The following is a 12,069-nucleotide window of genomic DNA, read 5'->3' on the forward strand; positions in this document are numbered from 1 at the left end:
TCCTGCTGCGTATTCAATTATTCCTCAATAATTCTTTATATTCTTATATTCTTTATATTATTTATTCTACTGTCCAGAAACTAAAATGCCTACTTTACAACATATTATTCTCATTTTAAACTTATTATTAGAAACGCCCTGATAAGTGATATGTATTTATGTGTATTTATGTATTAGTGATGTAATTTTCAACCCGCGACCAGATGCTCCTTTTACAAAGCCAACGCTGCTCATTGCTCACTCCTTGACGGTCGTCTCGGCACTTCCAACCACGATAGCCACTCTGTGGGCATAGACAGCCTGGCATGGGCTGGGTCGGAGTCGGGGCTTTGATTGCAACTGCCTGTTTTCTGCTCTACCAGTTTCCTCCCAAGTGGACAGTGTCGTCGAAACCCACGCCTACCTGCGAAGATGGCGACGTGAAGGTGCAAGAACCTGCTGAAACACCTTCTAAAGAGATCACTTCCATCGATACACACGATGAGAGTACAAATGAGTCGCCAACTACGCCCAAAGCCGCGGCTACCACACCAGACCCCTCCCTGACGATACCGGCGTTCCAGTTGAACGACGAGACTACAACGAGCAGCAATCCTACTCCTATAACTCGTTCACCAGCGCCGACAAATGACTCGAGACCGACATCCACCGCAACTGGGGTCATCTCCAGCATGCCTCCTCCTCCTCCTCCTCCACAACCACCGCTGCCGTCGTCACGTCCAGACACCGCGTCACTGATGCCGCCTCCTAGCGTCCCCCGCCTCCGACCTCCGACACAGCCGACACAGCCGACACGGTCTCCAAGCGTTGTAGCGCCAGGAACAGAAGGACGATACCCTCCACGGCTCTCTCCCGGTAGCAGCTCTCTACGCCCACCACCGTCTGCGGCCTCCTCCCTCCGCGTGCCACCGAGCAACAGCCTAGCGCCGACGAAGGTGACGTTGAAACCGTCCAAACCAAAGCGGAACAACAAGGTGAACCTGCAGCCCGGGTTCTCGCCGCTGGACTGGGCGGCGCTGACCGCGAACCCGAACAACAAGCTGCGGGGCGCGAACCTGCCGCCGGGCCTGATCAAAGTGACACCCTCGATGCTCAAGGCGCAGAACGGGCGCAAGGGCACCGACGTGTGGACCTCGTACCAGGGCAAAGTGTACAACATCACGCCGTACGTGCCCTTCCACCCGGGGGGGACTGGCGAGCTGCTCCGCGGCGCAGGCAAGGACTCGGGCAAGCTGTTCATGGAGATCCATCCGTGGGTCAACTGGGATGCTATATTAGGGGAATGCCTGGTTGGCATTCTAGTTTCGGAGAACGAAACCAATGTCCTAGATGAGATGGACTAGTCGTATCACTGTACATATCCAATATAAACATAAGTAACTAAATAACGAAGTAACTATTATCAAAGTTCATCCTTCTTCACGCCATCAATGCCCACCAACTCGGTCTCAAAAATCAAGGTCGACCCGGCGGGAATCGGGCCCATGCTTCGCTCCCCGTATCCAAGTTCAGGCGGGATAGTCAAGGTGCGCTTTTCGCCAATGCACATGTCGAGAAGACCTTGGTCCCATCTAAACAACGTTAATACCATTCAAACGAAAAGTAATAGCAATCGCTGAGCTGTTCGACTCACCCCTTGATCACTCTGCCCGTTCCAAGCTTGAACTTCAAAGGCGCGTTCCGCTTGAAGCTCGAATCAAACTCGCTGCCGTCAGACGCCAATGTGCCCCGGTAGTGCATGTGGACGGTATCGCCGTTGGTGGTCTTGCGCGTGCACTCGACTGCGTGGGTGGTTTCGATCTGCAGCTCGGCGGTGACGCTCGCTGTCAGCGAGAGCAGGGAGAGGAGAGTCACGGATAGGAAACGCATTGTCGATAGATTATCAATAAGGTAGCTTATGGATGACAGATGTACAGCGGTTGGTGTTGCTGGTTATAACAGTTGTACTCCGTAGCTGCTTGTAAGTTAACTAACTCGTGTCCTGATATCTCACCGCCTGATAAGAATTCTGCCTGAGGCATAACTATATATCAACCTACTCTATATGGTTAAATACAAGATTTCACTAACCGTAGGCTTATCTATTATATGTATGGATAGATGAAGCAAGTGGAAATATGACATCTCTCATAGTCCGTATACTTCGTATACTGTACATCAATTATATAGTAACTAGTGTCTACTTGTCTAGGTCTAGAGCTTGTGCTCCGCCTCTTCAAGAGTAGCAGGGGGAATGCCCTGATCCGCAATTGCCCGCAGATCATCCTCGCCCATCTCGCCATCCCAGCCGTTAGCGACCAGGTAAGCCCGGAACTGTTCGTCACGGATGCGCAGGTCCTCGCCGCTGATCTCGGGGACGAAAAAGTAGGTGACGAGGATACCCACCACACCGCAGATGGCAGCGATGATGAAGGTCCAGCGTTTGCCCAGGTTGTCTTCGATCGGGGTGAAGGCTTGCGTGCCGACGGCGGCGCCGGTCTTACCCAGCGCCGCGGAGATACCGTAGCAGGTGCCCCGGACACCAGTGGCGTACGATTCGGACGAGAGCAGGCCCAACATATTTCCCGGGCCGAGGTTGCCGGAGCTCTGCATCAGGCCGTAGAAGATCACGAACAGGGGCAGGATCTTGGTGATCTTGTCATAGGAGCAGCCGATGATCAGGCCGAAGACGAGGTAGCCGCTGAAGCCGAGCATCATGACGTTCTTACGACCGAGTCTGTTGCAGAGCATTGCGCCGATGAAGACACCGGGAAGAGAGATGATACCCAAGAGGAGTTGCCATTCACCCGTCTTCATGATGCTGCTGTCCTTGACGATCGAGCTGATGATTGTGCCGGAGAAAACGCTGTTGGGGAAAGTAACAAAGTCTGATTATTTAGCATGCTATCAGGTGAAGCTAGCAGGTGAAGACATTATTATTTTAGGAGGACCTACCATAGAGAAACCATGCGCCACAGGTTCCAATAAGAGACTTCCAGTAATAGCGAATGACCAGCAGGTAAGGCACGCGTTTCTTGATCGCTCCGCGACGGTAGAGGGTCGAGTTGAGCATGCGGATACGGAAGTAGAAGACGGTGAGGGGCCAGATGCAGCCGATGCCAAAGCAGACACGCCAGACGGTGCTGTAGTGCGACTGGTGGCAGGCTGAAAGCACAATCAAGAAGACGATGATGGCAAAGGGTCCTCCGAACGATAAGGGGAGGTTGGTGACCATGATGAACATCGGACCACGCTGTTTCGGCGTCAATTCGTTGGCCGCTTCGGAAGCCGACGTCGACGAAGCAGGATACTCGCCACCAGTGCCTGAAAATTAGCAAGGATTACAACAACAACTGCGAGATATCTAAGCTAACTCACCAAAACCAACAATACCACGCGCAACAGTCATCATCCAGAACATATCCTTGATGGTAGCTCCGTTCGACGCAGTAGCCAAGATACCTCCGATGACGATCATCAGCGTTGTGAAGACGATGGCAGCCTTACGGCCCATATAATCGCACGTCAACCTGACTAGTATCAGCATTGAGTCAAGAGAGGGGGGGGGGGAGAGAGAGGGTCCTACCCGATGGTGATCTGGCCGATGATCTCGCCGATCAACAGGGCATTGGATACACGAGTGGAATTGTATTCCGTGGGGTATTCTTTGTCGAGAAGCACGTTGACCATAGTCCTAGAAAGTAGAAAGCAAAAGGTTAGAACCATGACTACCACTCTGTAGTTGATTTGACTACTCACATCAGGTTGTTCTGATATCCATCACTGATCAATGCAAAACCACTGCAGAACTAGAACAATCAGTTGATTGCAAACACTCAAAACCCCAAGGCTATCAACTTACAATGGTAAACAGATTCGACATGCTCTGTTTCTTCTGCGACACCTCTGGCGAGGGATCAGCCTCGACGGAGCTCACGATCTGAGCCTCCGACGGCTGGAGACCGCTCTCCTTCTCATTAAGCTGTGTTTCCATCTCTGCACTATAGTATACCTTATACCTTATACAGTCTGTATAAACTGTATAAACTGTATACACTGTATACACTGTATGTACTATGTAGCACGGTAAGACGGTAAAACCTGATGAGCACACATTCCAAGGAAACAGGGGACTGTCTGGAATAAATACTACAGGGGGAGGGGGAGGGTGAAAAATAAAAGAGAATTTCACATGCAAACTGCAAGCCTGCACTCCTCCTACCTAACCACCTAAACTACTCCTGCTAATTCGGTCTTTACCCCATTAAGGCAAAGAGTCACGGTCAGAGGACGAACCTCTCGACACCGTAAACGGTTTAGCGCTGTCAAGGGGTACAAGCTACCTAAGGTTCAGGTCGAGACGCGGGTAGTCCGTCCGAACCAATTGCAGGCAAGCATGGAGGGCACGTTCCGCTGGTGGCAGAGCACAGTGGCTGGAGACGATCAGATCAGATAAAGAGATTTGCAAAGCTGACTGGACAGGATCCAATCCTTCTGGCAGGGGAGGATGAAGCTTGAAACAGTCATGCAATGGTTCAAGGTTTAAGGTACCTACCTAGTAGCTAACTACCTAGTAACTAGATTGTACTTAGGTACCTAGGTAGGTACTTACTTACCTAGGGAGACTAGTTAAGGTTAGGTACTAGATACTAGGTAGTTACCTACTAACTACTAGGTAGGTATGTACCTACCTATTTACCTAGGTAAGTACCTGTTTCAAGCTCTAAACCAATGTCGATCAGTAGACTGCCCACGTGAAGGTCGTAATATTCATATGATAAAAAATTAGTGGAGGTTTCATGATATCTGTCTACCTGTCGGCTCACTCTTACACGTAGGTTTCTCTGTAGAGTCCTCGTGTACCATGTAGAAGGAATAGAATACCGTTGGCAAAGGGAGTAGGCACGTGGGCGGCTGTTGATCGCTGCTGGAGAAGGCGCTCGCATATAATTCCTTGAAATAGTGGTCAGTCTACTCTACTACTACTAGTAGTATAATAAATTGTCTCTAGGTCCATGCACATGAGTCGTAACTGTATGGAATTTGTCTAATATAAAGAAGAAAAAAAAATCAAGCCCATTTTCCGAGTAACGCCATCAATGCTGCCCCCAGGCAAAGCAAGAAAAATGCACCCAGCACCGTGCGGATTGGGGCCTGGCGCATGGAGGTGCTGAACATGAATTCGTGCGCCATCAGCTCGACGAGCGCGGTGTAGATGAGGATTCCCGCCGAGATCGAGTCGAACACGCCGTTCACAATGAGCGTGGTCCGCCCGTCTGGAGGGTACGTCTTGCGCACCCCGAGGCCGATGGCAATGGCGATGGGAGTCGACACGCCGAACGCCATGCCGAGAAAGTACGGCGTCCACCGTTTCGAGTGGGGCCACGGGATGGTCGCCAGACGGGACCCGAGACCTAATCCTTCAAAGGTCTGGTGGAAGATCAAGACAATGTAGAGGGTGGTGAATTCGGAGCCGGAGACGGCAAGCGTTAACCCGATGAAGACGGAGTGGAAGATGATTCCAAACTCCAGGATGAAGATGGACGTCAGCTGCGCCATGTACTCTTCCGTGGCAGTTGGGCCTTGTTTCGTCATCTCGGCATCGTGGTGTTCGCGCGAATGACCCAGGTGATCTTGTCCGGGTATATGACTCTTTGACATCTCACTAGGACTGGACTGACCAGACATTTCGAGGTCATGATTGTGATGATGATGATGATTTTCTTCTTCTTCTCCTTCTTCTTCGCCGTGGTGATGACTGGCGCCAAACCGGGAATACCGCATGACCATGAGTTCGACGAAAAATAACACCACAATGGTCATCAGAATGATCCCCTCGCACCAGCTATAGGCAGTGATCGGCCCCGTCAGGCACGGATCCGTCAGAGCCTCTTCCGCGGGGGCTAACAGGTGGATAAACGCCGTGGCGATGATCACCCCGGAGCCAAAGTACTTGGCGATAAAGAACGCCCACGAGGGGATCCCCGCACCGCCCAACCGACGAGCCAGCACGGGGAAGACGGCGCCGAACATCGAGCCCACCATGATCACGAAGATGGACGAGATCCGTAGGCCCATCTTCCCGTCAAAGTCATTGCCGGTCGAGCAGGCATCCGTGTCTCGGGGTAGGAACCTGTCCATCTTGACTGACTCGAGGGCTCTCTCTCGTTGGTTCCTTTCTACTGCGCTCGTCTAGCTTGTCTAGCTTGTCTAGACCAATCTGCAGTCCGGAGAGAGCCTATTCGACTCTTCAGCGAGTACCCGAACAAAACCCAGTCTGGGAATCCTCTCAGCAAGCGACCCGTTTCTCTCCAGCACCGAGTCGATCACCGCAGGTAGGTTTCCCCTGGAAACGATTTGTGAAGATGAATAGAGACAGCAGCCATGGCCGACCATCAAGAGAGTTCGTCTGGGAGAAAGAGAAGGGAAAGAGGGGGAGGGGAGGCACCCATCCTGGGGACCTTGGAGGAAAGCGCCCGCCGGATCCATCGTCCACTTTTCGATTCTTCTGCGACGTCAACCACCGGCAGAAGGGGAAAAGTCTGTGACTTGGTGAGGACCTTGTGCGCCGGTCCCGCTAGGCGCAAGACGGCAATTGTGTGTCATGTGATTGGCTGGGGGTCACGTGTGGCTCCCGGGACTCCGCAGCGGCCCTCGGCTCAGAGAGTGTCGGAGAGCGGGTGAGGAGTCCGCTTTGGGATGGGCACCGTGGAACGGGGGAAAGAAAGTATAACTATGTTGCAGTCACGGTGTCATCGTTGGTTTATAGTAGATGCTAGATACAGGTGGCTACTGTGAATGATACTATTAACTTTTATTGCTGCTTTCTCCGTGTACGTTCAACGATCGGAACACAAAAGAGCGACGGCCAGACCAGCTCTACCTCGTCCTGTTTGCCGTTGAGACAATAGCGAAGCCAAATGCTCCAGGTGAGGTTGAAGTAAGCTGCAATACCGGTCATAATGTGCCTAGAATGAGTTAGACACACACACGGGGAGGGAGAGATGTACCACCAGCCGTGGCCTTCAGCAAGAATACCCCAAGGAAGGCCCACGTCGCGACGCCAACGACGGAGCGACGGGCAAAAGATGTTGTCCAGGTTCCAGATCAAAAACCCCGCAGCAATCGAGGTCAATCCGCAGGCAATCATCTGCCACATGTTGCGCAGGATGGCGGTGTCGCGGCAGTCGATGCGCGCCTGTTCGGCCGCGGGTCTGCTCGAGCTGTCTCCGGCTGCGCGTCGTCGGGATGGCCGGAGGGTTTTCTCCATGCTGTACATGCTCTGGAGTACCACGACGGCGGTCAACAACGCGAACGCGTTCTGGTGGAACACCGGGTTCTGCAGGTAGTGGTAGTATCCGGTGATGAAGGCCGCGAGGGCCGTGATCGAGACACCAATCACCACAGCGCTCAGCGTGGAGCGGCCACGCGAGAAAACGGCATAGAACAAGACACACGCCGTGTAGATCATAGACAGCTCATCGAGCAGTTGCATTGGGTCTAATGAAGGGGTTAGTCTGTTAGTCTACTGTATCTCTCCCTCTCTCTCTCTCAACCTGTCCGAGACCAACATTTCAAAGTCGAGTGGAAACAGAAGCTGCCTAGACCAATGACAAGATAGCTTAGAAAGGCGACCAGGAAGACCCGATCATGTCCGTTACGGAGGCAGCTCGAGATCCCCTTAGCCGCCAGGTACACAAAGATGAGGTTGGTCAGCGAGTTGACGATCTCGGCCGAGTACTGTGTGGCATAGTAATCCTACAGATCGATCAGCATGATGGACGGGACCCGGATAGGAAAGAAGAATAGATAATTAGTTAATGAGTCACCTACCTCCTCGCACCAATTGAGAGTCGAAGTCACTGAGCCCCAGTACCCGTCGCCGGCAGGCGGGTACGGAAGCGACGGAAGGTCGGAGAACATTTCAGGCTGTGACGGGCGGATTTGTGTGAACTGTGACACGGTGACGACTTGGGGGGAGGATTTAAAAAGGACACTGCTGCCAGCAAATAATACGCGCAAGCTCACGTTCGTCCTCGCAAGCGGATCCGCGCTACTCCGGAGTCTGTCTGTACTGCGTCAGTGCAGCGTGTATCGATAGACAAGCGTGGATCCCGAAGGTTCCAAGACGGTCAAAAATATCGCGTAAAGGGGGGTTACCGGGGGTTACCAGGTGGCAGGGGGGTCCTGTCTGTTGCCTTGAGCTTCTGGAAGTTGGATGCTTCACAGACAGCCAATTAGTAATGTGCCCTGCACCAGCAGCGAGCGTGTTCACTGTTTATTTCACGTCTCCTCGCAGTGGACGAGGATGACGAGTGGAGCCGTCGTCGGTTTGGTAAGCAGGTCCTTTTCCAACAACTCCTGAGTGCTTCAGTGCTATTCAAGACAATTGTCTTACTAAAATATATGTAAGCTTTAGATCCTTGCAGGGATAATTATGAAAATTGATATCTAGGGGTTTGATTACTATCAGTATAGGTTAGAAGCTGTAGGTGTAGCTATTTCACTGAATACCCAAGTATATCAGCTCAATAGCGATACTTATGAAATAGTGGAATATCAAATTTACCACGAAGACAATAGATTTATTCTTTCTGTGATCCTTTCTTTCTCTTTGTAAATAGATAATTTCATGTTATTGCAGATCATGTGAATCAGGCTTGGCATTGATGAGCTCATCGAGTCCTCAGACTTCAGTGGTTCACCTCTTCGCCTGTTTATTGCAGCTTGAATTCAGTTAATCCCACTCTTCAGCTACGATATAACGTCTACGATGGCTCCGATACGCCGGTACCTTAGAATCAGCAAGTTCTCGGTGCTCGAGTGTCGCATTTACCTCGACAATCCCTCCGACACCAGATGGCTGCTCGACCCGCGAGACCCGGTTCTTCCCCGGGTTTTTGCCTGTATCCGGCCTTTGGTGCTACCCAAGTTGCGGGAAGAAAACGAACGGGCGATGGCTAGAAAGAAGAGCAAGCCAGTGAAGGACGTCATTGCCGGGGGTTAGCATTCCTACATGCTTCTACAAGGTTAATTAGTAACTACGCCAGGCTAACGTGAAGGCTTAGATGATTTCCAGGTCTCCCTTTTCCTCCGCGAGTCCCGTACACGACACTCCCTCTTGACTCGACACAAGACATTCGGCAAGCACTCGGCCCCAGCCGGACACGAGAAGATCATCGATAATCCTGCAGCCGACACTGCCGGGATTATGGTTGAGAGCGATAGCGAGTCCAACGACATTAGCCTGCGGGACGTTCCCGAAGTGGAGGCGGACGAGGAGACCACTCTCGAGAAGAAGAAGAAGAATAATAATAATAATGCATCCGGGGCGACGGATGACAAGAAGGAAGCGGTCAGAACAGAATATGAGAGCTTTAATATCCATGGGTGGGTGCTGTGTCTGCTCGTCACGCGCAAAGGAGAAAGGGCGAAAACGTCGGCCATTCCGGCATCACAATCTGCCCGTCAGGTGTTGATGGAGGAATGGATTTCCACGCAAGCCCAAGCGGACCTTGACGATGAGTAGAGCCGAGCCTACTGAACTGCGCTGACTGACGGGTTTTGACATTGAACTGTCAAGCGCACGAACCACCAACCTCGCCCCAAGAATGGCTAGGCGATATTCGACACATTAGTATTGCGACGGATTCTACTCGTCTATTGGCGACGTGTCCCCGACGTGTCCCCGACGTATCCCCCGTTCTCTGCTACTCGGTACTTCGATAACCGGCTACGGAGTATGAATATTTCGGGATCACCCAAGCTAGCCATTTCCTTGATTCTAGAACGTTCATACGACGTTCTCTGCTCCGCCAGGATTTAGGAGATCACCGGAGTTACGGAGTAATTAACTATCAACGCGAAACAGCCGGGGATGAGAGCCAAGAACGATTCTCCTGCAGGGACATGCTGCGAACCCCTTTCGGATCGCAGCTCGTGATATTTCGGGGGGGGGGGATCAGTTGATCTGCGACGCATGAAGCACGGAGTATTTCTGATTTGTGACACGGCTTCTTTGCAGATGCAGTCTGCGCAACATGCATGTTGCAGTACTATTCTTAGCAGGGAGTATTATGATACTTGGAGTACGGAGTATTTTGATACTTTAGAGTACTACAGACCTTGCAGTCTGTAATGGACATTGAACGTCAAGGATATTTATCCGGTTCTCCGGTAGGATCCTCCTGACGATCTGCTCATGATCAAGTGACACTCTTACTCCGTACACAGTCTGACGCACGGTTCTACGGAGTACGGAGGATGCTCTACCGACGTGTTTCAGATTCGAAGATCCATCAGTGGAGAGTAGGAGTAGGAGTACGGAGTACACCATACGTGGTACAGTGTACGGAGTCAGTAGACTCCTTGGTATTCTGTAGCTAGAGATAATTTCTGTATACAGTGTTGCTGCAGTAGTTACTACTACTACTGCTGCTGCTGCTGCTGCTGCTGCTGCTGCTGCTGCTGCTGCTGCTGAATAATGACACTGACTAAAGCTGTATCGCCAACCGTCCAATCCATTCCCAACGGCGCGGCATCGCCCCAAGTGGAAACCTTCATTTTAACGAGAGCTCCTTTTTTCGAGGCTTTGCCATGTGGCCTGACCCACTCTAGAGAGCAGGGAGGGTGCGTCTAGGAAGGATGTAGTTAGTCCTTCTCCATTAAGTGGATGTCGGCCGTAACTAAATACGCAGGTAGCTACATCGGGTAGTCAGGTACGGTACCTGTACCTGTACCTGTACTATGTAGGTTAGTTATATGAATTATGTAGCTGGTTCTTATCTCCTACTAGTGAGCCTTGTGAATGAATGGCAGGATTAACTGTTGATCGAGTTTGCCACGCGGGGGTCATCTCATTTCTTTTTCTTCAATTCTTAGCTCCGGAGTCGTACAATTAATTCATAGAGTACTCCAGACATATACAGTGGCTCAATGATTCTACTAAGAATCTGACCTGTATAGTCTATAGTTAGCTACTTCTACATAACTACATAGTTAGTTAGTTGCTATGTAGTACATACTTAGTTATAACTAAATTTGAACAAAGAAGTCACTACTACTAGAATGTACTCCGTACTCGCTAGCAGGGGTACTCCTAGTGCTACCCCACAGCGCTTTCAGTGAGGCTGAGCTGCCCACTCAACGGAGGATTATTCTATGGACTAGAGGGAAAATTCGACAAGTACTTATTAGTCTGTCCTACAACCCTGTCTTCAGCTATGTACGGCGTAGTACATAGCCTACGGAGTAGTTACTACTAGGGTACTCCGTCCTCAGCTTGTAGTACGTACACTACTGGTAACGGTACACCGTACGATCTGATCTCGTATTTTGGGTTTCCGGTCAGGGCAAACCAAGATCTCCTGCAGTGGCAGCCTGGAGTACCAAGGTAACCGACCTATGGTACGCAGTATGATAGGTGCTTGCTGCGGGAGTAGGCGTACTCCGTAGTGCTCACTGCGCAGTCATGAATCATCATTATGTACCTAATAGTACTCCGTACCTGGTACCTAGGTACAGGTAGTACCTTGTACCTGTACAGTAATCTACACACCAGGTATAACACCTACCTACCTAGGTAGGTACTACAGTACTACCTTACAAGGTACCTACCTAGTAGTAACTGCTAGACCTCCTAATACTTGATCTACAATTAAAGAGAAGGGAAAAAACCTCGTAATGTATTCCGTAATATATTCATAATACGGGTAAGAAGCCGAGCGGCAGGCCAATAAGACCCCGTGATCAGACCTCTTGTCACGAACGATTCCGACATTCTGGCTGAGGCTAGCAGGAATCCCGTCACTGTGTCGTCTTTGACTCGCCCCTGCTGAGGATCTGCGAACTAGTTGCACGTGTCGGCATTTGCTGTGGTCCTGTGGATATACGGAGTACTCAATAGTTACCAGGTATGTATACAGGTACAGGTACAGACAGGTACAGGTACGGAGTACGGAGTTAAGGGGAATACGATGATGACCTCACCACTTGGAGGCCCGAGTACTCTATGCAGTTACTAGATACTAAATAATACTACCTATGTAGTATGTAGGTGGTTACTACATACCTGTTACCTAGTAGTTAATA

At 50.9% G+C, this 12,069-nt stretch overlaps 7 protein-coding genes across 7 annotated transcripts; 2 read left to right on the forward strand and 5 right to left on the reverse strand.

Annotated features, from left to right (window-relative positions):
* Positions 1-305: 305 nt before the first annotated feature.
* Positions 306-1,343, forward strand: ASPZODRAFT_166226 (hypothetical protein; the record flags this gene model as incomplete). The annotated part of the gene is made up of 1 exon (XM_022726747.1): positions 306-1,343. One exon carries the CDS (start codon positions 306-308, stop codon positions 1,341-1,343), a length of 1,038 nt encoding a protein of 345 aa, XP_022581468.1.
* Positions 1,344-1,402: 59 nt separating this feature from the next.
* ASPZODRAFT_64759 (hypothetical protein) lies at positions 1,403-1,869 on the reverse strand (the record flags this gene model as incomplete). The annotated part of the gene is made up of 2 exons (XM_022729258.1): positions 1,403-1,571; positions 1,634-1,869. 2 exons carry the CDS (start codon positions 1,867-1,869, stop codon positions 1,403-1,405), a joined length of 405 nt encoding a protein of 134 aa, XP_022581469.1.
* Positions 1,870-2,193: 324 nt separating this feature from the next.
* Positions 2,194-3,973, reverse strand: ASPZODRAFT_141735 (hypothetical protein; the record flags this gene model as incomplete). Its single annotated transcript, XM_022724777.1, has 6 exons — positions 2,194-2,867; positions 2,935-3,303; positions 3,358-3,509; positions 3,566-3,673; positions 3,739-3,788; positions 3,842-3,973. The coding sequence occupies 6 exons, from the start codon at positions 3,971-3,973 to the stop codon at positions 2,194-2,196; spliced, it is 1,485 nt and encodes a 494-aa protein (XP_022581470.1).
* A 796-nt stretch (positions 3,974-4,769) lies between these two features.
* Positions 4,770-6,241, reverse strand: ASPZODRAFT_1863327 (hypothetical protein). Its single transcript, XM_022727252.1, has one exon. It carries the CDS (start codon positions 6,118-6,120, stop codon positions 5,050-5,052), a length of 1,071 nt encoding a protein of 356 aa, XP_022581471.1. The 5' UTR covers positions 6,121-6,241; the 3' UTR covers positions 4,770-5,049.
* A 487-nt stretch (positions 6,242-6,728) lies between these two features.
* ASPZODRAFT_1863333 (hypothetical protein) lies at positions 6,729-8,292 on the reverse strand. Its single transcript, XM_022727253.1, has 4 exons — positions 7,813-8,292; positions 7,551-7,737; positions 6,990-7,479; positions 6,729-6,947 (listed from the first exon to the last, which is right to left on the reverse strand). The coding sequence occupies exons 1-4, from the start codon at positions 7,900-7,902 to the stop codon at positions 6,794-6,796; spliced, it is 921 nt and encodes a 306-aa protein (XP_022581472.1). The 5' UTR covers positions 7,903-8,292; the 3' UTR covers positions 6,729-6,793.
* ASPZODRAFT_1863516 (hypothetical protein) lies at positions 8,254-9,798 on the forward strand. The gene is made up of 4 exons (XM_022727254.1): positions 8,254-8,314; positions 8,399-8,467; positions 8,532-8,981; positions 9,042-9,798. The coding sequence occupies exons 3-4, from the start codon at positions 8,753-8,755 to the stop codon at positions 9,506-9,508; spliced, it is 696 nt and encodes a 231-aa protein (XP_022581473.1). The 5' UTR covers positions 8,254-8,314; positions 8,399-8,467; positions 8,532-8,752; the 3' UTR covers positions 9,509-9,798.
* ASPZODRAFT_15653 (hypothetical protein) lies at positions 9,640-10,542 on the reverse strand (the record flags this gene model as incomplete). The annotated part of the gene is made up of 2 exons (XM_022726270.1): positions 9,640-9,712; positions 10,412-10,542. 2 exons carry the CDS (start codon positions 10,540-10,542, stop codon positions 9,640-9,642), a joined length of 204 nt encoding a protein of 67 aa, XP_022581474.1.
* Between the last annotated feature and the right edge of the window lie 1,527 nt (positions 10,543-12,069).

Source organism: Penicilliopsis zonata, assembly GCF_001890105.1.
Source record: "Penicilliopsis zonata CBS 506.65 unplaced genomic scaffold ASPZOscaffold_6, whole genome shotgun sequence".
NCBI lineage: Eukaryota > Fungi > Ascomycota > Eurotiomycetes > Eurotiales > Aspergillaceae > Penicilliopsis > Penicilliopsis zonata.

Excerpts from the sequence above, each read along its gene's own strand:
- ASPZODRAFT_1863327 (XM_022727252.1), bottom strand. The coding sequence starts at position 6,120 with ATGGACAGGTTCCTACCCCGAGACACGGATGCCTGCTCGACCGGCAAT.
- ASPZODRAFT_1863333 (XM_022727253.1), bottom strand. The coding sequence starts at position 7,902 with ATGTTCTCCGACCTTCCGTCGCTTCCGTACCCGCCTGCCGGCGACGGG. Across the intron at positions 7,480-7,550 it reads TTTCCACTCGACTTTGAAAT|ACCCAATGCAACTGCTCGAT; the intron begins GTTGGTCTCGGA and ends CCCCTTCATTAG. Across the intron at positions 6,948-6,989 it reads GCTGAAGGCCACGGCTGGTG|GCACATTATGACCGGTATTG; the intron begins GTACATCTCTCC and ends AACTCATTCTAG.
- ASPZODRAFT_1863516 (XM_022727254.1), top strand. The coding sequence starts at position 8,753 with ATGGCTCCGATACGCCGGTACCTTAGAATCAGCAAGTTCTCGGTGCTC. Across the intron at positions 8,982-9,041 it reads GAAGGACGTCATTGCCGGGG|GCTTAGATGATTTCCAGGTC; the intron begins GTTAGCATTCCT and ends GCTAACGTGAAG.